We start from the raw sequence: 25,055 nt of genomic DNA, 5'->3' as shown, positions 1-25,055 counted from the left end.
CTTCCCATTTTTACTGAATATTAGATTGCTGGAGAAATACTAGTAAGCTGTAATATTCAAATGCGCTGCTATATTTTATACATTTTAACATGTATTATATTATAGTATTTTTATAATAGAATATTAATAATGAAATGATTTTAATACCTAGAATTGTGATGAAGGGAACATTCTTGAGTTAGATTTCTAAGATAATAATTGCACAATTTCAGATATTTTTCTTTTAATAAGTTGTATAACTATAGAACTAAGTAAAGTTATATTCTACAATCAGTGGTCATTTTAAAGTGTGTTTCCAGAGATACTGGGTCTGATGGATATAACATTAATTATGTTGAATGAATAACCCATAATAAAAGCTTTTAGTTGATTCATGAATGATCTAAGAAGTTTGAAAAATTATTCTGAATTTGACTTTGGCAGTCATATCTTGATATAGCTGTTTGATAGCTATATAAAGGTTGCAGGGGTTCTTGAAGATGTAACACTTTTAATTCTTTCTTGATGAATAATATGAACTTTAATTTTTTTATCTATTAAGGTATACTTGAACTAGAATTTTATTTTTATCCCAAAGTTAAAAAAATAAGTATAAAAAAAGCAAAGTCTTAATTACTGTTTGAATAGTACTATAATTCACAGCTAGTCTGTTCTGTGTAGACGGAGCTTGATTCAGATAGTGAGGGAATGGAAGGCTCTGCAAAGTAGTCCATATGCACTGAAATCAGCTTGACATTTAAAAGCACATATTCAGAAAGCAAAAGCGAGTACATGCAAGAAAAAACCCAAGTAGACTTGAGACTTGACTGGCAGACACTTTTTGAGATGCAGAGTGACAGTATAAATTAGCCTGGTTTATAATGCACCTGATTAAAAGAAATCTTATTCTAGTCAGTAGTTGTTAATTTTGAAGTGGTGTGGGGTTCACTGAAGCTAGTTGGAAATGTATGCTTACAATTCTGTAGACCTGAGAAATTAAGGGATTACATAGTTTGTAATAGAAGTGGATATTTTTAAAACACTTGACAAGTTCATGAATATTCCATGTGGATAAAAGGTAAAATATAGCCAAATAATCGTTGATAGCATGCTTTAAAGCTGTCCTGAGACAGTAAGAGAATTTATGCAATCTCTTATGTCTAGTCATCAAAGAAATGCAAAAGATGTGAATGGGGTTTATCTCTATGTATATGACCTACAGTTTTTCTCTTGTTCTCTAAATATAAAATGCGAAAGAAAAAGAAAGAGAATGGCCTCAAAACAATTCCTGTGATGTAATAGCCTAAGGAAAAAAATGGAAAGCATAAGCAGCAATCAGTGTTATTACAAAATACTCCTGGTCACTCCTCTTCACATACACCAGTGTTGCATTATATAGAATGTAGGTAGAAACGTAGTTGTTTGGAAATCTAGCATTCCTTTTGTCGTCACTGGAGCTCAGCTTCCAAAGGAAACTGTTGCTGCAATGTTGAGTACTGAAATGCCTAAGGATGAGTACCCATGATGAAAAAAGAGTCTCAGGTTCCTTAAATGTTTAATGCAAAAGGCTAAGTACCACAAAATAGAGATCTATAAAAGCCATCACACTTAGAGTCCTTATAAACTAGCTGATATAGGGCAGGTGAAAAAAAAAGATATATCTTGCTTTATGTCTTGCTTTTTTTAATGTGTATTTCTGCAAGTACCTCCACCTGTGTCAGACTAGCAGGCAGGACTGTCTCATATCGGTATCTCTCTAAAGATATGAGAAAAAAAGTGCAAAATGCCTGATCACAAAGGTCTGGCTTCTTTGAGCTATTTGCAGTTAATACTGTGGTCAGACCACTAATGCTCTGCTCTTAATTCCTTCTCCAGGGAAAGGTCTTACTTAGGGTTTTACAGACTGATCTGTGAAGGAGAGAGTAAAAGTATTTCAGCTGCTTCATCTTTCAAGAAAAATTAAGCAAAAGGCAGAGTGGTACAAAGAATACTTTTGCTTTAGTGGAAAAAAAAAGTGAATTCCAGGCTTTGTTTTAATGTTTGTGTCACACTTTGGATTAAAAAAAATAAATCATAGTCAGTAATGTGGAAAAAAACCACTGGGGATTTTTTTCAGTTCTATATAAGCATTAATTATGCTACAGGCTGCTCTGTAGCTCTCTGTAACTACATAATATTGAGGCTTTGACTGGAGGTTTCATACCTACAAGTTTGCAAATTAGGGACAGTATTTAACATGGATGTGTGTGTACTTACCTTTTTGTTTGACTCAGTCTAGGATGTCACTGTTATTGCCTGATTTCAGCCTCTCTAGATAGTAATTTTACAAATACTGTGGTAGACAAAAGCAATATTAATGGCTAGGTGTTTGTGCTACCATGAATGCATATGAAAAATTCATTAGACCTGTTTCATATTGATCATAGGATGAAGAGCACAGCTTGGGTTTGTGCTGGGTTAATGAGTGGTGGCTATTATGAAATATGTAGACTTTAATTGCTTGCAAGTTAAATTCACAGTGTTACAGTGATCCTGCAGTGTAGAAACTGAAACCATCAAATTTGTCTTAGACAGGATTCACCAAATTGTCAATTTTAATTGCTATTTTCAGTATTAGCAAAAAAATGTAGTGACACTTCAAAACAGCAGGGCAAAATCACCTAGAATTTATTTCTGTATTTCAGACATGTCTTTCTCACTGATTTGCAGATGCTGTGAAATTTGTGAGAGTCACCAAAAGATATATGACACTTGATAGATTTGTAACAAGTAGCAGGAAGAGATTGTATGCTGCTTTCCACTGGATGCTGTGTAAGCTCCATCAAAGCTTGTCTTGCAACAGGACATGGGCTGAATCATTCATACTGTTTGCTGAGGGGCAGCATGTGCACACGTGTGTTGTGATCTCCCACCTCACCAAGTGCAGTACTTAACTGACTAGAATTCTAATCTGGGAATTTAAAGATTCAGCTTCCAGAGGTCTTTGATATGATTTCCATTGCAGTCATTTGTGTTTTAAGCTCTGACATGCTACCTGTGCTGTGGAATATCAGCATATAATATAGTGGCACAGTGAAATTTTATTGAAATGTATTCTAAGCTCAATATTCATAAAATTTTTGAATGCCATTGCCATCACTCACGTATATAACTTTTGTTTATATAAAGTCCCTGTGTCACAAATTAAATGCTGGAAGAAAATGTCTCAATAAAAAAAGAGATCTGCATCCGTGTATTTGTGCATGCATTGAGTGAGTAACTGTGTCAGCTAATTTACTTAGTTTATCCATACAGATATGGCCATTCATCATGACAAGATCGTTAACTCATGACACAGGCATCTCTCTTAGCCATAGTGCAGGCCATCCATTCAGAAAATAGGGCCTGTTACAGAAGGAAGCAAAAGCAGCTCTATTTTAGGAGTGTCACTAGTAAATCCAGCACTGCTCTTTAGTGGCATTATTCTGAGTAGTATGAGATGGAAGAGAGCTTCCATGTCAGGGGCACTGGCACTGATTTTATGATGTTTTAAAGTGGCTGTTCATGGAGTATTCTACACTACTGATAGCAGCTACTAAGGATATTATAGCCAGAGCTGCCTGAAAGGTGTGGGAGTTTTCCTCCATAGTATATTAGAAAAATCTCCTATGTGTAGTGTTGGCTTAATCAGTTTCTGAATGTACTATCTTAAGGGTGTATGTCTGTGAAAATCTCATTCTCTTTGGAGATATATGCATAAGTGCTGGGTGGTGATATTTTAATGATATAGGAGAACTACTTTGTAATGTTATTTTTGAAAACTTAAGTAAACCAGCAAGGCTCAGTGCAGTTTGTCATCTGCAATAAGATGTATTAACAACTGGGCATTAAGGAAACTGAAAGTCTGTGATTTGTGAGAGCATGAAGTCTATGTTTTGGCTAGCACTGCTGAGCTGATAGTGCACTGTAGTACGCAATACATTTCCATTAATTTCTTGAGCTATTAAGAAAAGGAATTTCTCTCATTTGCACTATGGCTTGGTTTTCTTCCTCTGCTTGTTAAGCAGAGGAATGAATAGCCATTGTGAGCACTTTACATCTACAAGAGGAGAAGGAAATACATCTCCAACCTCGTGATTTAACTGCTCAGGCCAGTCTCCTGTACAACAGTCTTTACCCTTCAGTCTCAGATTCCCAGATGATAACTCTGACTGGGAGGACTTCCACTTCTGTTGGGAAGTTGAGGTTAGGTTAAATTAAGTTTTGAATTTCTGAGTCCTAAATATCCTTTTCATTCAGCTTTTGGTTGGTAGAAATGGGGAATCATAAAATGCTAGAAAATACTTAACCAGACTATTAAAAAAAGTTGCATGGTGTCAGTCTGTCTTCATAATGAAGCTGGTATTGTATTACCAACTGGGTGATTAAAATATGAGTGAACTGTGAATGCATTGTGACTATTTGATGCCTGTGATGAATGCAAGACACTTTCCTGTTTTATTTGCCGTAAGAGCGTAAGAGGCTTGGAGGACAATAAATCAACTTTTGGGTTTTGTTTGTTTTTTTAATGAGGAACAAGCAGTCTCACAAATATAAGGTATTTCATTTTTGCAGTGGCACGGTTTTATATATTTATTATTTCAACTCAGAGTCAAAATCTTCATTAACCGCACATGGTGAATGAGGGCAGTGATTTTGATGGGATTGGGGAAGAATGGAGAAAGAATGCCTATCTAAAGAAGGAACCTTTCTTCTAAAAGAAGCTTATTCCTGGTCTAAAGCAAAGTTGTTTCCTTCCAGCAGGAATTTTTTCTACTGCTACGGCAGTAAAAACAAAGAGGGAAGGAAAGCAGAGCAGCTGGGTCGTACTTTGATGAAGCAGGCTCGCTCAAGTTTTGAGCTAGAAATAGAGAAATATTGCTGTCAGCAACTTCAGGTGGTTGTGCTTCTTGGTTGTTCTGCAACAGCATATGTTTTTAAAAATTGAGGTTTCCTGTGACATTTTTTCTGTATTGTGTTTTCAGGAAGAATGGGTTGCCTCCTTTCAGGAAGCAGCTTGCATTTTACTAAATTTGCATTTTACTAAAAGCATGCTTTGGGGAATTTTGCATAGCATAAGCAAAATGTTTGAGAAAAGTTTTTTCAACTGGAAGGGTTACATAAAATGGATATTTTCTCAGTAATGGCATCATTTCTGACTGGGCTACCTTTCATTTTACCTCTCAGACTACATAAATTGAAAAGTAAATGTCCCCATTAGTAGTAAAAACATGTAACTTTTCAATAGTGTAGGTTTATATGCACCTAGTATCTGTTTGCAAGGCTTTTATACTTGTAGGCCATTTCCTGCATTCTTCATGATATAAAAATAAATTCATACTGCAAGAGCCAATATAATAAAAAGTTCTGTCAGCAATGTGAATGTGTAAAATATATCAGTATGTGTCCAAGTCATTAAAATATGACTGTGTGTAGCTAGGAGAACTCTGAGTTAATCATCGGTTTTCCAGGAACAGCTGGAACAAACCGCTCCCTCTATTTGGGCATGCAAAGCTGAAAAAGCAGTGGATGCAGCATTAGCTGTGTGTGGGAGAGAGCAGTCCAACCAGCATCTTTTTCTGTTGCATCGGAAGGCTATTTGGAGGCAGAATCGATCGAAGATATGGGGTGGGAGGCAGAAAGTGTAATTTGTCAAGGAAGTGTGATGGCTGCTAACTTGTGACAGAGGTTTCTAGTGGTACCATTATTACTATAGCTGTCAGGTGCCTGCACAAACCAGTATGATGAACCTTTAAAAAATAAGCTTTCCTTCAACAGTTTTCTCTGGATTTTAGGGAGTGCTTGGAATTTGGAATAGGGTTTATAGGATTATCATCTTTGTGTTGAAATGAGCTTCAGAAAGGATGAGAATGATTTTAGGTGTGAATTTTCTACACTACAGTAAACTGTTGCATTTTAACATGGTGAGAGAAACGCTATGAGATCTTAGTTGCATTTCAAATGCACTGTAAGAAGCAATGAGTAGATTTGAAAAAGTATTAAAAAAAAAGTTCCATTGATTGGTGGATGTATTGCAGTACACAAGAAAACAATAAAATATTCAGTGTCTTAGATCCTATCAAACAACTCAGCTATCAGACAGGAAAAAAAAGTTTTAATTTATATTTATCATTTTTCAGTCATAGTTTAGAGATTTGGGATTTTCAGGGGAAAATAAAACGTGAGAACATGTGAGAGAAATAGCCCTGCAGATGCCAAGGTCAGTGCAGGTGTGAGAGGAGGTTCTCCAGGCACTGGAGCTGAGTTCCCCTGCAGCCCGTGGTGAGGCAGCTGTGCCCCTGCAGCCCATGGAGGTCCATGATACAGCAGAGATCCCCTGCAGCCTGTGGAGGACCTCAGGCCAGAGCAGCTGGATGCCTGAGGGAGGCTGTGACACTGTGGGAAGCCCATGCTGGAGTAGGCTCCTGGCAGGACCTGTGGAGAGAGGGATTGACACTGGAGCAGATTTCCTGGTAGCACTTGTGACCCTAGGGGTCCCATGCTGAAAGTTCTCGAAGGGACCCACACTGGAGCAGGGCAAGAGTGTAAGGAGTGCTCCCCCTGGGGAGGAAGGAGTGGCAAAGTGTGAGGAACTTACTACAACCTCCATTCCCCATGTCCCTGTGCTTCTGAGGGGGACAAGGTAGAGAAATTGTGAGTAAAGTTGAGGCCAGAAAAAGAGAGCTATTGGGGATAGTATTTAAATTATATGCTTTATTTCTCATTATCCTCCACTTCTGTTTGTTAATAAATTAATTTCACCAAGTTGACTTGTTTTTGCCTGTGATGGTGATTTTTGGGTGATACATAGGTCATACATTGTCTCCAAAGCTGTTAAAATGAGATCTGAAATTATGAATTAAAACAAAGCAAAAAAAACCACACACACAAAGCAAACAAAAACCTACTCCAAAATACAAAATACCCAGTGGAATCAATTATTATATGTGAAACCGAATGAAGTCAGTTCCTTCTCTTTACTCTTAAACTTGCTCTTTACTAAAGGCATGCTTTGGGGAATTTTGCATAACTTGAGCAAAACAGTTGCTAACAACATTTTTGACTGGAAGGGTTATATAAAATGGATATTTTCTAAGTAATGGCACCATTACTCTCTGGGCTATCTTTCATTTTACCTCTCAGAATACATAAATTGGAAAGTAAAAGTCCCCATTAGTAATGCAGACCTGTAAATTTTCAGTTGGAAACTTCTGTATCAAAATACTTTTATGTATTGCATCTTCGCAAAAATTCATAAGTGAATAAAATTGATAAAAGCTATCCTTATAAGTATTTTGGTATTTCTTTGAAGACAGTTTATAGTTGTAATGTAAAACAATATTAAAATGAAACTTTTTTAACTTTGTCAAATAAAAGCATTACAATGTGGCATTTTTCTGTCTATTGAGGAAAAACGCCCCACCATCCCAATCCCCCAACCTGTGACTTAATTAAAAACCATCTAACCAACAAACTTCAAACTTTACATACACTTGATTTTTCTGCAAGTATTATATTATGATTTTTTTTTTAAAGTTTGAAATCATTCTATTGATAATTATTGGTGCTCACTCTCAATCTTTATTTGGAAATTCCATTTTTTTAATATCAGTCTAAGCTATGTTGGACTGCTGAGCCCATTTAGTTGTTCATCCATGAAAACTAAATTGCTGGGAGCTGTAAGTATTGCAGAGAGATGCTGAAAGTAGTATTGACAGAAAGTAGAGCACAATATTGGTAGGAGTAGTAGTAGGGATGAGCAAAACTTATGCTATTTTTAACACTGGGCACTGGACTGTGGAGAAAGAGGAGAGGAAATAGGAAGCTTGAAGTAGTTCTTTAGAAGAGTGTAGAGGATGAAAGGTCAGAAAGTGCAAAGAGATAAAGGATCAATTGAATACTTAAAGAATGAACCAAACATCCTAACAATTTAAGTGGTTCCTAGGTCATAGGACATGGAACAAACTCATTTCATCAATAAAAGCATTAAATTCTGGAAAAAATGGGGGAAGTCTGAGGGAAGCTAAAGCATTTATCATCAATGTTACTGAATTCTGTAAGTAATTGCTTTCAGAATAATGAGATTTTTTTAGTAATTGCTCATTAATTTAATTTTATTTAACATTTTCTTTTTACAAGAAAAGGCAAAAATAAGACATTTTTAAAATATCTAAAATCTAAAAAATCCTGGTATTTCAAGAGTCTATGGAGTTTTTATGTGTTGGGTTATCACCACTTGGCAGTAGAGAGGTCTATGCTTGTAGCTTAGGTTAGGTCATTATCTAATGAAGGATCATAGATAAGAAAATATTTGAGAGTGTTTTGAACTGATTCTCCCTTTCCCATGAGGAAGTTCTCCATGAAATTCTCTAACATAAGTCCATCTCATGGGCAGCAGTTCTTTACAAACTGCTGCAAACAGGTCTCTTTTCCAAAGGCTACAGTCCTTCAGGCATAGGCTGCTCCAGCATGGGTCCCCCAGAGGATCACAAGTCCTATGAAAGAAAATCTGTTCCAGCATGGGCTCATCTCTCCACAGGTCTGCAGGTCCCTGCCGGTGCCCTAGTGCAGCATGGGGCTCCCATGGGTTCCCAGCCTCCTCTCAGGCACCCACCTGCTCTGGTGTGGGCTCCTCCATGGGCTGCAGGTGGATCTCTGCATCCCTGTGGTCCCCCATGGGCTGCAGGGGCACGGCTGCCTCACCACGGTCTGCACCACGGGCTGCAGGGGAACCTCAGCTCCAGCGCCTGGGGCACCTCCTGCCCCTCCTTCTCCACTGACCAGAGGTGTTGCTACTGTTTCTGGTTTGCCCAGCCTTGGCCAGCAGCATGTCCATCTTAAAGCTGCCTGGAATTGGCTTTGCTGGACATGGAGGAAATTCTAACAGCTTCTCACAGAAGCCACCCCTCTACCCCACCCCCACTAACAAAACCTGGCCACACAAACCCAATACAGCTCCTAAACAAGGGGACTATTCTCTGTAGAAGCAGTTTGGTGTGGTACAGTAGTCCCTTTTCATTGTCCTTCCCATGTTTCTGAAGAGCTCCTCAAATGATTTGTCTGAGATCACACAGTGATCTCACAGCTACTGTTTTGTTTCTTGGGTCTGGTAAAACTCTTAAGATGTACAGAAATACAGAACAGTAGAGGGTTCAGCTGTATTTTTTCTGGGCACACAGATGTCCTATGACTGTATTTTGCCTTATGGTGTTCAAAGAATGAGTTACATTACAATTATCTTGATTCATGAATTGCCTTTAGGAGGAGACACCATTGTAAAGCATACATTACACAGATTTATCTATAGAACAAGTTTATAATATGGATTCTTGGAGGTTTTATTGTTTTTGTTTTACATAGAAAAGGGATCTCTGAAACATCAGCAATACATCTCTGAGCAGATCTGGTAAAATTAAAAAGTTCTGTTTGATATTCTGATTATTTTTTTATCTCGTACTACCTGCTGAAACTCTGGGCAGAGCCTGTAGTTGCAGATATGATTGCTGGTTGCAGAATGAAAAGCATAGCTTTTGTTCACAAACAGAACTTCAGCCTTGCTGTTGCAGTAAGAAAACTGTTTGAAGTCTTTATAAAACTCCCTCTTGCCTTTTTGCAAGTGATCACTTATGAGAGCCATGATTTCTGACAGTCCATCTTAGATGGTGCAGTTCCACAGACTATTGATTTCTAAGCATTCAATAAGTAATTTTTAGAGAATGAATTGTGAGAAGATTTTTTTTTCACTCTTACATATGAAATACTTCCTCTGGTTTGCAAATTATAAAAAGCAAAGCAATGTTTCTTTCACTGAAGAACTGGATATATTTTGTTTCTTGGCTATGTATTTTGGATATGTATCCAATAATATGTACTAAATTAAACTGAACAGGTTTTGGATAAGTTTGCATGATCAATCCTGCATAAGTGAAAACTAAAAAAAAAAAAAAAAAAGTTAAATACAACAGGATTTAATATTCCAGTAAGGATGAAATTATATGACATTTTCTGGTTAAAGGGTTCTTTATTTGGGACCAGAGCCTTCAGTGGAATGAAGAATAAATTTATTCAAATTAAGCATTTAAAATACCTGAGTACTCTGTAAAGTTTTCTGCTATACACAGTGATATAAATCTGCTGTTTTCTGAACTTGTATGAATATAATTTCCAGAATGGAAACATTTCTAAATCTAAGCCTCTGTTTACACAGAGAAATGTGGTATAGTTTCAAGTCGTATGAATTCTCTATTTCAAAGTCCTTTTTTCATTCCTTTTTCTAGGATATAGTTTAACTACTGGTTTTACTAATTACTTAACAAGAAAGGTAACTAAAGCTGGGTGCTCTTTAACTCTTCAACAACATTACTGTAAGCTAAAGGTTTTAATTTCTCTATTCTTCTCTACATTAGTGTGTTTTTTCTAGTAAAAGAGGAGCATTGTGGAGTCAGATGTTTTAGATTCTCTAGGGTTTTGTTTCTGTTTACACTATTTTAAGATCTCTAATGGCCTAAAGACTGGGTTTTTCTCTACAGCTTTGGGCTCTTTAATCACTTCTCTTTTAAGTAAGAGCAAGATGCTGTTCTTAGCACTGAAAATAGTCTGTACAAACTTGCTATATTGGAATTTTCCTTTTTTTTATTACGCAATATTCACTCCTGTTTGCCTTTTCATCAAGAAAAAAACCATTATTGGTTATTTGCAAGGTTGGCAATTTTTGTGAGCCTTTTAGTATTCTCATTCTGCAGTATCACCCTTCAGTAGCATTGCTGTAATCTTGAGAAAGATGTGATTTCCTTATTTCTGTGCTATTAACTAAGTCATTTAAAGTGCGTTAGTCTGGACAACTACCAAATGTTTGAAATTTCCACACTGAGTTCAGGCTTTGTACTTGCCATCTGAGGAAGATTATGGAAAAAGTCCACCTGGAGTCTGTCCAGTTCACTGATTATGAGGTACACAGAGGCAAAAAAGGGTTTTGAAAGACTCAGGGAATTTTCAGTCAAATTTGTGTTGGAGTTGCTGCTGAACGCAATCAAAAATCCTCTCACTCCATTTATGGCTTGATTTGCTTGTACCTAAACAAGAGCAAAGAGAAAATATGATTTTCATATTGCTAATTGGCCCTGAATACCTATATATGCCTTTTGCAAACTGGTAATTGGTAGTAAATGGTAAATAAATGATGAATTTGCTTTAACTAATTCCTACTTTAACAAGTTGCTATCTGAATTTAAGGCATTGATTGTGCAGACAGAGCATTTGTAATGAAACAGAGATATCTCCTGAGTAGGATAAGTAGCAGGCTTTTTATCAGGGTTTTCTTAGAAAATAAATAAAATATTAACTTACTGTCTTATACTAAGCTTATTGCTTGCCATTTTTCATGATAATATTTAAAATATGCTGAGTCTTTGGTGGCTTGCTTTTGAGCAGTCATTTACTGACTCACTAAGTGACAGATATACTGAGTTAGAGGGTAGAAAAAGTTGCTTATAAATGGCTAGCAGGAAAGAGCAATTTTTGTGGCAAACACTGCCTAGCAATTCAAGAACAAAATAGACGAAGCTTATTACAGTCCAATCTTACTTCACAGGACTAGCATAAATTCAGTCAGGGTGCTTCTCTTTTTATGGCCTGGAAAAGACAGCATTTTGAATAGCCAAAAAGATTTGAAACTAGTATCCTATCTATTCAAATGTAAGCTGACCTAGACCTACCTTCTGAGCTAACAAACAGTATGAACACGTTAAAATTACTCATTCCTGTTACTTTCATTTCTCAGAACTGCTGTTTTTTTCACTTCTAAATTCCTTAGAGGAGAGGAAGAAAAGTGTCTGTTTAAACCTATAAACCTCATTTATCTGGCATTAATTTATTTCTTGTAAATTACTTGACATTCTAATTCTCCAGTAATAAAACAAAACAAAACAAAATCTGTGTATGGCTACAATGGAAGTGAAATGGGGAAAAAAAATATAAAAGAAAAAAAAAAGAAAAGAAAAGAAAAGAAAAGAAAAAGGGGAAAAAAGAAAAAAAAAAAGAAAAAAAAAGAGGCTGAAATATCTGCCCACTGCCCATTCTAATGGGCTTAGCTCTATCATTAGAGTTTTATGGGAAAGCATCTGTTGATCAACGAAAGATGTGCAAATAAACCTGGATTTGTGATCAACATGGTTTTGAGTCCAGGTTAGATAGGAACACATAAGCAAATTATGTCACTCAGAATGTGTTTGTTCTATCCAGGAGGAAATATCTGGCATGAAATACAACAAGATTAGCTATAACAGAATTAAGCAAATGTTTCTTTCTGGATCACCAATTTGTAACTATCTCTGTTGAGAAATCATATATAACATTTTGCCAGTTCTATTTCCTATAGAAAGGCTTACACATATTGTAACCTTTGTAGCATAAAAATAAAAAATATCAATTAATTTAAACCAACTGATAATGTTTTGCTATCAAACAATGTTACAAAAGTGAATTTACTTATTTTAAAAGAAGTTTAAGTAAAGTGAAGTTACTTTGTTGTAAATGATAACTCATTCTGTTAAGTTGGTACCTGTACATGGTGCAGCATAGGTGTTGGGGCGGTGAGATACAGCAGTAGCTGCGTTTCCTGTGAGATTATCTGCATGTCACCTTCAATTATGCAGGACTGCAGCTACTTTAAAGGAGTGCTATGAAGCCTAGTGAATCCTGTGACAGGAAGATGGACCAGCCCTTCCTTCCTAAATCTGCTGGACCCTGTAGAGTAACTGTAGGAGACTATGTGGAACAATTTTGGACAAAACATAATTCAAAAGCAAATCGCTAGCATATCTCAAGAATTGGGTTTGGGTTATTTTGGTTATTGTTTTTATTTTATAACTGGATTTCATCCTGATTTTTAAGAATTATTATGTTTATGCCCTTTTCAATTTTTTTTCCCAGCACCAGGAATGTAGACTGCATTTCCTTACACGTCTTTCAATATAATTTTTTAATGTAATACCTACTGAATTCAAAACTTGAGTAAGGAAACTGTTGTATTATACTGTAAATAAAAACCATTTCTTATGTGCTTCCTAATATTTATATTTCAATAGAATATATAAAACGAGGTTGGTTTGAATTAATTTATAATACTGTTTCATAGATTGGACTAAGATATGTCTTTATGTAAACTCATTTGTATATATCTAGTTGAAGAATAAAAAACAGCTTCATCTGTGAAATCCTTCTTTTTCAGCACTACAAGTCATATATATAATCTTAAATCTTTCATTTGAATCCATCTTGTTAGGTATTTGTAAAAGAAGAGAGTATCATCTGTGTTGAGAACTGTTTAGAAATTCTAGCATGGTTTCCTAGTTTCCTCAAGGACTAGTGCTTCCTGACACTTTGTCTGATTTTCCACTGCAACACTGAACTGAGTAACTTCAAACTAGGAATAAATGGCTATATTATGAAACAAACAAACAAACATTTTTCTCCTGCTTATTTTCCCTTTTTTTCCTCTTTTAAATATAGACATAATTGTCTTTGCAGGCTAAATTATGTTTTTAGTATTAATCTTTTGGATGAAGTGTAGGTATGTAATTTTTCATTGTGAAAATAATCAGAATTCATTACAAATTTAGTCAATTAGAGCTTTATTTTTCTTTCCCAAGGGTGTAAAATGAATGTGAATTTGAGAAAGTGAACTAGAGTAGGTGCTCAAAATCAGTGGAAAGATAAGATTGCTGTTTCCATTTCTCTCCCAATGCAGTAGGATTTTTCCATCTTGTACTTACAGCGATGAGAACAGGGAAAGGATGCATTGATTTACTTGTATCAGATTCTAGAAGCTATGATGGGGTCAAAACTTGGCAAAAGTCAAAAGTCACATCTCACCAACATGGACTTTCTCTTGTGGTTTACAGACTGTCAGGAGCCAGCCACTCCTTGCCACCCCACTGTGACATGGATTCATGTAGCTCCGAGGAATTCTACCAGGCTGTTCACCACGCAGAGCAAACCTTCAGGAAGATGGAGAGCTACTTGAAGCAGCAGCAGCTCTGTGATGTTATCCTGATTGCTGGAGATCGCAAGATACCTGCACATAGGTAGGAGATAGGCATAAAATATTGAAATACAAAAGTAAATGCTTTGGGTATGTGTATTTCTTAGAACAGTTTCCTTTTGCCCATTATGTTTCTTTCCTCTTGATTTAAACACAAGTGGCTGAAAAAGGTGGGTTTGAAGGTTGGGGCTTGGAAGGTAAGGGCTTTTTGTACAGATTTCAGAAGTTCAAGTAGCACTCAACTAGCAAACTGATGGCGAGTGTGACTAATAATTCTCCCTGCTGTGATGTTATTCTTATGTGAAGAGAATGGATATTTCTGAAATGGGATGCTGTATAGCTACACTGAACCCAGCATCATTTCTAGCTTAAGATCCTGGTCCTCTGAAAATTCTGTTGTACAGAGTCCCTCAGACAGAGAAGAATACTGAACACCTTCTTCCTATGACCTGTGCCTTTTAATGAACTAAGAATTTTCTTATTTACTTGTAATTGTAATTACTGGAATAAAAATTATTATTACATTATAATTTATAAAATTCTGTAAGATTGGTATTAAAGCAGTTAGTATTTATGAAACTGTACTTGGTTTTGTATAACAATTAGAGCTTAAAGTAGTTATTCTTCATTGAGAATTTGGTCTCAGAAATAGGTTTTCATTTAATGCATGAAAATAAACATATGATCCTAGAGTTTAGATTAGAATACAGAGAGTAATTCAGAATTTCTAGGTGAGCAAATATTTTTGCATCTGAACTCTGCATAAGGCTGCAAACCAAGGGTAATCTGTTCCCTGCTTGTATCTTGATTTCTCTGGTGAGATACTAAATTCAGAGCAGGATTATGGTTCTTCAGCAGGAAGTCAGAAAAACAGCCAGTGCATTTCTGAACTTATAAATTAACTTCCTGGTGCAGAGGAATACTCTAATGACATCTTGGCAACTTGGACCTTACAAATTTCCTTTCGCTGTGAGTGAATATGGGCACAGAGACTATTCCTGTAAACAAAGAAGCTGTATAATCTATATTCCAACTCCTGTAACAGTAAGTAAAAGAAAAAAAAGATCCAATATACAAGACTGCAGAGCCAATGTTATTGCCCAAATTCTAAGAAGTAAAACCAGACAAGACCTTCATTAGAATATCTAAATCGTGGGGTTTTAAAATTAGTTTATTTTAGTTCCCCTGCTATTTTTAATACATCTGTTTATATTTGGATGAGCACCTTTTAGTAGTAAATTTAATTTCACATTTGTCATTTCAATTCTACAGTATATATAAATGCTTCCTGAGCTGGAAACATGCCTTAACAAGAAGACTAACCGTGAAATAATACCCATAATCTTATTTAGATTTTCTAATAAACCTTCGGACACCTTTACATTTAATTTTCTACTTCTCTGTGGTCTGCAGCCGAAAGTCCAAATCTCAAATAACTGGAAAAGTTTAAATTGTGTTTATTTGATGTTGGTTTAGACAGGTGTGGCTGGACAAACACAGCGAGCTGTTTATTTTACTGTAGTCATTGCAGTCCTAGAAATTACAGATTCAACTCTCCCTGCTCAAAGCAGGGTCAGCGGTAAGGTCAGACCATTGAGGTCATACCCAGTGAGTTTTCAAATATCGTCTCTTGTGGATATTCCTCTCTTGTTAGCCTGTTCCAGTTTTTATTATCCTCACTGTTTTTAGTGATCCAGGATGTGTCACCAGGTAAATTTGCTGCAAGATCTTAGTGAGGCAAATGAGTCTATGGGTGCCTACATCTTTCTTCTTAGGGATTGACATAGAAATTGACTTTTCTAGTCTTTAGAAACCTCTTGCAATTATCATGATCCATTACAGATAGGACACAGTGGCCTTTCAGAACATCATAGAGCTTCATACAGTATTACACCTTGAACTTATCCTCAAAACACACCATACTAAAAAAAAAAAAAAGTCTGAGCCAAATAAAGCTTTTTTGAACAGTACACAAAATCTTTCAAAAGTTTTAAAGTTTTGCATTTGCTTCCAAGGTATTTACAGAAATCCTTCTTTACTATCAAATCCCTTGCTGTCTTTATCTGTACCTGACCTTTGGGCCTCTCTAATTCCATTTTTTTTAATGTTGACACAATGTTTCTATATTTCTCCCACATCATTCATCTCTGCTTTCATTTTCCATTTACTCCTGTTGCGCATTTGGGAAGTAAATATTGTTCAGAACTATAGTGACATGATCAAAGCACCAGTTGTTTCCAAGGTAAATGAAAATTTTTAATCAAGCAGTAATCACATGGGTCAACATAAAATTAAGAATATGTGTTTGCCATCAATGATTTGGTTGTTTTGAGTGAAGGCAGCTTACATGAATTGCACTGGTTTTAGATATTGTGCTTGAAATGCTGTATTCTACAGCTGCTGAAGAAACATCAAAACTGCTGCAAAGAAAAGAGCTAAAGCCACTGCAAATGATAGCTCTGGAGAGTTCATTAAAACTTACATCTGGGACTGCATAAATGTTAGAGCATCTCTAAACTCAGACTGTGGTTTAAGACATTTTAATTAGTAATGGTGCACAAAACAATATAGGAACTCTATGCTGAAGGGAAACAGAAAGAGAACAAATATAAGGCTAAAATGCACCTACCTCTATCCAATTAAAACAAAACATGCCCATATAACAGAGACCAGATTCAATAAAACAGAAAGTTCAATAAAACCAGAAAATGCAAAGAAGGTGTAGAAGGGGAGTTAGATCCTCAGCTTACAGTTTTGCCTTTCATTGCACTTGTTGAGAAACCAAGAAATGTACTTTTGTTGTTGTCATAATATAGTCAAGTATAGGTGAGTGCATAATGAGAAATCCAAGTGTTTATTTTCTGTTCTCTCTTAATATCAAAAAGATAAAGTTTTTTTTTTTCTCTCCAAAACTCAAGAAAAGGATCATGGAGGACTCTTACCGTGGCAGAAAAGGTAGTACAGAACTACTGGAAAATTACCAATAACATATAAAACAAAGAAATACTTTAGTAAGGTTACCCAAATCTTTCTACAAGTATTTGAATGTCATGTGAAAATAATTTTAATAAAACTCCTTCAACAAAATACAGTTAGCATTGTCTATTTCAGTGCTCTGAGTGGTAACAACCTTTTCAATGCATTTTGAGTGCACTACAGAGAGACGAAGTTAAAAAAATAGTAGTAGTAAAATGAGGAAAAACTAATGGAGAAAGTTTAGCTAAAGGCAAGATGAAAGAATAAAGAAACAGGCAGAAAAGAAAGAAGAACCAGGCAGAGAAGGAAGGAAAGTCTAGAAGCAAGGAGTGAAGGAAAAGAAATGTACATTATATGGTCTGAAGACTAGTTTTCGGGCACTAATCAGTAACAGATGCACATGGAAAACACAGAGTAAAAGCAGTAGAGCAGCCCTATGTTATTTCCAGATATCTGTAAGGTTTGAGGGACCCCCATATATCAAACATTGCATCTGAACAGAGTTGTTTAACACAACCCACTGTCTGTGAGTTTAAAAACAATTCATTCAAGTAATATGCTTGGGAAAGAACAACAACAGCAAAAATTCCTGCTATCAGAGGAGCAGCAAGGCAAATTAGATAAGCTTTTAATAGTAACCTTGATTGATAATCTTGATACGGAGGTTTGAGTTGCTGACAAGTTGAATATGAGTCAGCAGTGCCCTGACAGCAAAGGGCCAACCATGCCCTGAGGTGCACCAGGCACAGTATCACCAGCCCATCAAGGGATGATTGTCCCTCTCTGCACTCTGCTGGTACAGCCTCACCTTGAGTCCTGAGTGCAGTTTTGAGAGCCACAGTATAAGGACATCACATTGTTGGATTGTGTCCAGAGGAGGGCATCCAGGGTGGTGAAAGGTTTTGAAGGGAAAATGTACAGGCACAGTGGCTGAGGTCACTGGGCTTGTTCATCTTATGGAAAACAAGGCTGAGGAATGACCTCATCACAGTCTACAGCTTCCTCAAGGGGAGCAGCAGAGGGGGAGGTGGTGATCTCATTTATCTGGTGACCAGTGACAGGACCCAAGGAAATGGAATGAAGTCACAGAAAGTTCAGATTGGATATTAGGAAAAGGTTCTTCAGGAGAAGGTTGGTAAGTCACTCCAACGGGCTTCCCACGGAATTAGTAAGAGTTCAAGGAGCATCTGATCATGCACTTAATCACATGGTTTATTTTTGTTTTAGGAGCCTTAAGGGCTCTTTTCCAGCTAGAGATATTTTATTACTGTATTAAACCAGAATACTAATGCTATTACTTTATAGACTGGAAGAAGGTGCAGTAACTGAAATGGACTTCAAAGGCTGAAAGAACCCACTTTATTTTACTTTGAAACCATTCCCCCTTGTCCTATCACTACATGACCATATAAAGTGTCCCTCTCCACCTTTCTTGTAGGTTTCTTCAGGTACTGGGAGGCAGCAATTGGGTCATCCCTAAGTCTTCTGTTTTACAGGCTAAAAAAGCCAAATTCCCCCAGTATTTCCCTGTGGGAGAGGTGCTCTATTCCTCCAGTTATTTTGGTGGCCCTGGGCTCCCTTTAACAGGTTAATGTCCTTTCTGTGCTGTAAATTATACCACTATTCACTGAATGTGAGATTGTATTCCTTTCAAAACTCAGATCTTGAAATTGCAGCTTTTTAATAGAAATAATACTTATGAATGCATATATATGAGACTGTGTGCATATATATATATATATACACGCATACTTTCACAATGCCATCTGTCAAAAGGTAAATGAAAATTAAAATGTAGTGTGGAAAAATTCTAAATATTACCATTTGTTCCATAGAATCTTTGTAAGTGGAAGCTTTTCTTATGCAGTCCTCCAGATGGGGTCACACCAAAGCAGAATAGAGGAGTGACCCTGCTGGTCACCACTGTTTTGGTGCAGCCCAGGACATGTTGGCTTTCTGGGCTGTGAGTGCTCATGGCTGGGTCATGTCCAGCCCCTCATCCAGAATCATCACCAAGACTGTCTCAGCAGGGCAGAGATTGTTGTGTCTTTATCCATTCATTCCTCAGCCTGGATTGATGCAGTGGCTTGCCCTAACCCAGTTGCATCACCCTCCACTTGGTCTTGTTAAATCTCAGGAGATTCTCATGGACCCAGTTTTCGAGAATATTCAGCTCCTGTGTGTACTAGGATAATATACCTGGAAAAAAATAGTGAGTTGCCTGTAAGTTTTTTGTCCGTGTAACATCTGATATTCTACTCTGTTGACGGTAAAATATTGTCTGAGTTTTCTTAAAGAATATAAGTGATCAAGGTTTGTTTGCTTCTTTTAATTAATAAATACACTGTTAGTATTGAGGCAATTCTCTGTCAAAGATGTATATGAAAACAGTTGTGAAAGTGGGAACAAGATATTCTATAATAAACTAAATAAAATCTGATATCCTAGGAAAAAAGGTCACAACCCTAATAAGTCATATGGGTTACTTATAAAAGAAACGAGAAATTCATGAGGCTGAAATTAGTTGTAAAGGGAAAGAAGTCCCTTAATCTGGAGAAAATCCTTCTGGGTTCACAAACTCATTTTAAGCCATGAGTTACCTGCTATGAGTCTCAAGGATGAAAAAGTTTATTATGTATTCTCACTGCCAGATCAGAAGTTGAAAAAGGTGACATCCTCATCCACCTGACCTTTCTTGATTAATAGGTCACCATGCCTTTAAACCAAGACTTAGGGCTGTTTGGAACCTTCTGATCTACAAAAAGCAGCAGATCATTACAAATTAATTGATCTCTTTGATTTCTCTCTTTTGATCTCCCGTCTCAACCCCAGAACACAATAAAGATTTACAAAAGGTTTCACCTTTCAGAATTAAGTGTAATTAGCAAGTTCCTCTCCCTTCAGTTCAATTTGCAGAGCACTTCCCAGGGTAAAAGTTAGCATCTTGAAATCAGTTAACTTTTTTTGGTTGTAGTAAGTTAATGAAATAGCTGATTCAGTATTTCTGTTAACTATTGATTAACATAAGATGCTTATAAAAAACAATCCTGTTTTTTTATCACTCTGTTCAAAAGCTTGTCCTGCTTCTGTAGGTGAGCTGCTACATCACATACCCCTTCTGTTCATTTAAACCATCTTCTTTGATAGGTGGTATGAACTAGTAGGGATAAACCTCTAAGAAAAATGGGTAATGCTGATGACTTGACATGTGTCTTACTTACTTTTCCTTTTTTTTTCACTTTGGACTGGCTCTTGTGTGTTTCTGTTGACTGAATTCTCTTTTGCAGCTGAAATCCATTAGATAACTTATTTGATTTTCCTCACCCAAACTGTGGAAATCACTACTTTTATAGAAGTTTGTGAAAGAGATTTAATTATTTGTTATTCGTTTTCTGACCTCCCACTGTTGTTTTTTGTTTATTTGTACTTATATACATATATATATATAAAAGATTATATAATAAGTAACTGCTGAACATAAATTATGTGAATTTAAAATACAAGGTATTGCTGTTTGAAAATATTTCCACTGATTATTAACTGGTGTATTAAAATTTCTGTTCTTTTTTTTTTTTTTTTTTTTAATGGAGCAAAGGGTTTTGGCCTTGCTTTTGGCAAGTGACCATGATGAATATCCATAGCTGAATTTAAGTAATGGCTAGTAAATCTGAAGCAACAGCTAATGCAAGATGGTCTCAAATGAAAATCTCAATCACATACCTAAATTACATCTCTACTATCTGTGAGAATTTTTATCTCATAGTCTTTAATGCTGTTTTTCCTTTATGTGATTTTTGTGATGTTTTTATTAAAGCATCTATGAACTATAAAGTCACTTATTTATAAGTGGTCAGAAAAAGTGTTAGAAGATTTACAAAGACAATAATATATAAATAAGATAAAATAGAATAAATAAGCCAACATAGAAGTAAATGTTCCTCAATGATGAAAAAAATAGTAAATTAGGATTTTTTGGTGGCAGCACCAAAGTCTATTTCTAAGTTCATCTTTTTGTAGTCATCCACTGTCTTTTAGTCATTACATAAATTTAAATGTGAACTGTTTATGAATTAGGATGTTCACTTCTAAAATTCATGATTACTTAAGTTGAGCCTAACATGAAAATTGTTATTATTATAACTATACCTATTTCGTAATTTCTCATCATTAGAGACAAAGATCATATCATGCCCTAGTTGCTGGTAAAATATAGTGGGTTAAAGCACTGTAAAATTATGAAGCAAATTCAAACTGTCATATTTTGTTTAGCTATTGGAGTGAGCTAAGAGAGCAAAGGCAATCAATTACCATGGTGGTAGATAAGAATTAAGTTTATCTTCACTTTTTTTTTTAATAGTAATTTGCCATGAACAAACAAGCTAACAATATGCAAAAGGCTAATTGTTTTTCTCTTGGTTTCCAAGTTCTCCAGTTGTGATTGTTGTGTCTTTTTTTAATGTGTTTGTATATCATGTTTTCAAATTAAACCAGAAATGTAGCCATCTTTATGGAGCACATGGTACACTATTCATAGCTGGACCACATTTCTATTTCAAGATCATCTGTGAATATTCAGTCCTAACAAGATCAAAATTTCACTGTAAATGATATTTGGAAGAATGCCTTAACTTAAAGCCCCAGTAATTACAGTCATACCTGATACTTGCTGTGGTATTGATTTATCTAGATCAGATCCCTAAACAGAAAGCTGTGCACATTTTGTATGTATTTTCAAATTATTTTTCTTGGACATATTTATTAACAAAAACATTGATTCTATTACCTATTTCTTGTGAGTAGCATGTTAAGTTACTAACAGTTTAGTGGAAGATTTATAAATTGTCTAAAATCACATGCCGTTATTAAAGTTTATAACAAATAAGCCTTTAAGAACATAGAAGAGTACCTCTGGAATATGGAATGCCTGTCATTATTAAGTTGTCTTCAATACTGAGGGATTATTTTATTAACAGTTAGGACATCTGCATGATTGGAAGATTATCAAAAGACTGAGTGCTAATTTCTATGTCTGTTTTACAGTCATATGCTAAAGTACTACTTGGTTCATATCACAGGAGACAAAGCCAAATTAGAATTAAATGTCATTCTATGTTTTGATGCCAATGTGCATTAAAAATATATTCTTCCTAATAATTTTTATTTATTATGAAAATAATTTTAAAGACGTTTATAAATATGTGAAACTTCTAATACATATATCCAAGAAAATTACACAGATTTCTAACTTCTTTTGCAGACTTGTCCTCAGTTCTGTCTCTGACTACTTTGCTGCCATGTTTACAAGTGATGTTTGTGAAGCCAAGCAGGAAGAGATCAAAATGGAAGGCATAGACCCCAATGCACTGTGGGACCTTGTTCAGTTTGCATATACAGGTATTGTGGTGCATACATTACATACTTCTTAAAGAGGCAGATGTTGATATTTTTGTTTGCTACATTCCAATCAATTGTATTTTTGTTTAAATATTTTTCTTTTTAATCTTAATCATACAAAATGTTTATTTTTCTGTTTCTAGGGATGAATTCAGATTGTTTTCTCTTATCTCCAAACTGCCCATTATTTTAGACTTGTCAAGTTCAATAGGACAGTCAAGAAAATTATATATTTTTCTTTGTTTTCAAATACTTAAAAAGAGTGCCTCATACACACATAATTCAAATTACATAAGATCACTGAAGGAACAGTTGTAATTTTGAAGAATAATCCTATGTTGCTCTTTTAATCAAATCTCAGTTTAAATAATTGCATAAATTTATAAAATTTTGAAAGAAAAATTGAAATTTGAATAAGAAAATGTTTTAAAAGGTTTTATTATGAGCTGTATGTTTTCACTTTCATTTCCTTTCATATGCTGATACTCTCTTTTGAAGTGTGTGAATAACTCACAATTCAGAGTTAATAACTGAAAGCTCTCTTTTGAATAGTTTTTACATTTTAATGCATTATAGATTTGGGATTTGTCCTTCTTAAGCACATCTTGTTATGCACGTTGTAACTCAAATGCATTAATCTGAAAGAAAGAATGTTAATGTTACAAAATAAGGTCATTAAAAGAGAGGAAATGCCTATATAATTTTCCTCAGATCACATAAGTTTAAATATATATACTGTTTTCTATTTGTTTCCTAAAGGACATCCTTATATTGTTTAAATTAACCATATTTAATCATGATGATTCTATTGTATATTTGATTTAGATTCAATTTTAAATGGATATCCCAAACCCTGCAGTTTTAATCTGCTCTAAATACACATACAATAATTTAATCACAAGTTGCTGTTTGCTTTGATATATGTAATCAGGATATGTTCTGGGTTTATGACATAATAGCTTTACCATCTTAATAGAAAACAGAAATGGTAAATAAACATCATTTAAGGTAAAAATATTATTTTTGAGTATAATGTTTGAGAAATAAAAGTTCTAGGACTGTAAGACCATGATTTATTTAGTACTCTATGTGTTAAAATGGTAATGCCTACTCCCGCCAGTTGTGGCTTTGCCACTCAGCAGTGTCCGTCTTCCAGAGGGTTTCAAGCTAGGGATCCAAGAAATGAAATAGTTTGCATAAGATAAAGTCTGATTCTTTTGTGGATGAATGGCACAGGAATACTGGGGCAAAATCAAGAATGCCTTGGCACATAACAGCAAAAAAGACTACAGGCAATGTTAAATCATTTTGTAGGAGGAAGGTTAAAGAAAGAGGAGGTAAGAGAAGGGACATTGTTGTTCTCCTGGAAAGAAAACTGTGGAAATACTCAAGTAGTGTAGGTTTCTTTTGCCTCAGTTTTCACTAAAATATCACTTAGAAAGATAAAAAAGAATTGTTGACAACAAGAAATAGCATGTAAGTATAGATAAAGGAAAGAAGAAGATTCAGAAGAAAGGGAGGAAAAAGATAAGCATTTTCAAAATGATTGAAGATATCTAAGAACTTTATGGTTATCTCTGAGAACTTTTGAGACTGGATGAGGCAATGAAAAGGTAGAAGCAAACCTCTGCTTACCAAAAATGTTTAAGATTCTCAGCTCCTATATGCTCCTTGATTTCTCTATGCCATGTGATGTATTCTTCATTATATGAGATGTAAAACTTGAAAGTTTCTTTTTGGTGTAAGGTAAATAAAGGCCAGACTTGACAAATGGATGGAAGGAGAACTCCACAGATAGTATAATTCACATTTGCTAATTTGCCACATATGAATTTGCACCTACAATATTCATTCATTTTAAAAGTCCAAACTCTCTCAGAAATTGCAACATTATGTACTATTGTAACATCACCTTGAAGAATTAGTCATGGGAGGTTTTTTCCCAAGAAATATGGGATTAGAGTCTTTTTTCCTTTGAATGCCCATGCCAGAAGCAGAAGAAAGAGTTGGAGTTTGCCAGTTCAGGTTTCTCAAGGTTGTTTATTGTCTCTTATCTTTAAGTGCTTTCTATGCCCAGCAAAGGTCCTTGCTGTGGCAGAGCACGAGGCAGCTCCGCCCTGTTGCCATGAGTTTTCCTAGCTAGCTGAGTGTTTCATACTAAAATAGAAGGTTTGTACCTTCTCACGCTCTTTTAATGTAAACACCAGCTATGTTCCATAAACATATGAATTGTTTTCACATTCCATGCTGGGACAAACAAGACTGTGTGACAGTCCCCTTGACCAATAGGTTGAGAGGTGGGACTGTTAACAGTCCAATCCATGGGCATCTTGCTAGAAGTATTTAATAGGAAGAATAAACAAAGGGCACTGCTTCTGCCCTGCTTGCTCTGATCAACCCAGATCCCTGTCTCCGAGTGTTCAATCTGGCTAGGCTCGCGGTGATACCCCCAGGTCGGGTGTGCTGGACCTTTTGTACCCTTTCTCTGACCCAATCATCATCCACAACATATTCCTTATTTACAGTCTATTACCAATACCTACTACCTACACTTCCAATTCAACAACATATTCCTTATTTACACTATTACCAATACCTACTACCTACTACATGTCACTTCTGTCCTAAACCAATCCCTTGTGACCCA

At 35.6% G+C, this 25,055-nt stretch overlaps 1 protein-coding gene across 1 annotated transcript in view; it reads left to right on the top strand.

The window, feature by feature from the left end:
* KLHL1 (kelch like family member 1) overlaps positions 1-25,055 on the top strand; it is a 190,880-nt gene that overhangs the window by 42,757 nt on the left and 123,068 nt on the right. The window contains exons 2-3 of the mRNA XM_063392204.1: positions 13,899-14,081; positions 22,272-22,408. Of these exons, the coding sequence (XP_063248274.1) occupies positions 13,899-14,081; positions 22,272-22,408 (320 nt within the window). The remainder of the gene's footprint in view (positions 1-13,898; positions 14,082-22,271; positions 22,409-25,055) is intronic.

The sequence above is a fragment of the Prinia subflava genome, chromosome 3 (genome assembly GCF_021018805.1).
Source record: "Prinia subflava isolate CZ2003 ecotype Zambia chromosome 3, Cam_Psub_1.2, whole genome shotgun sequence".
Lineage (NCBI taxonomy): Eukaryota > Metazoa > Chordata > Aves > Passeriformes > Cisticolidae > Prinia > Prinia subflava.
Note: the sequence above shows the minus strand (reverse complement) of the source record. Positions and strands in the feature narration are given on the sequence as shown.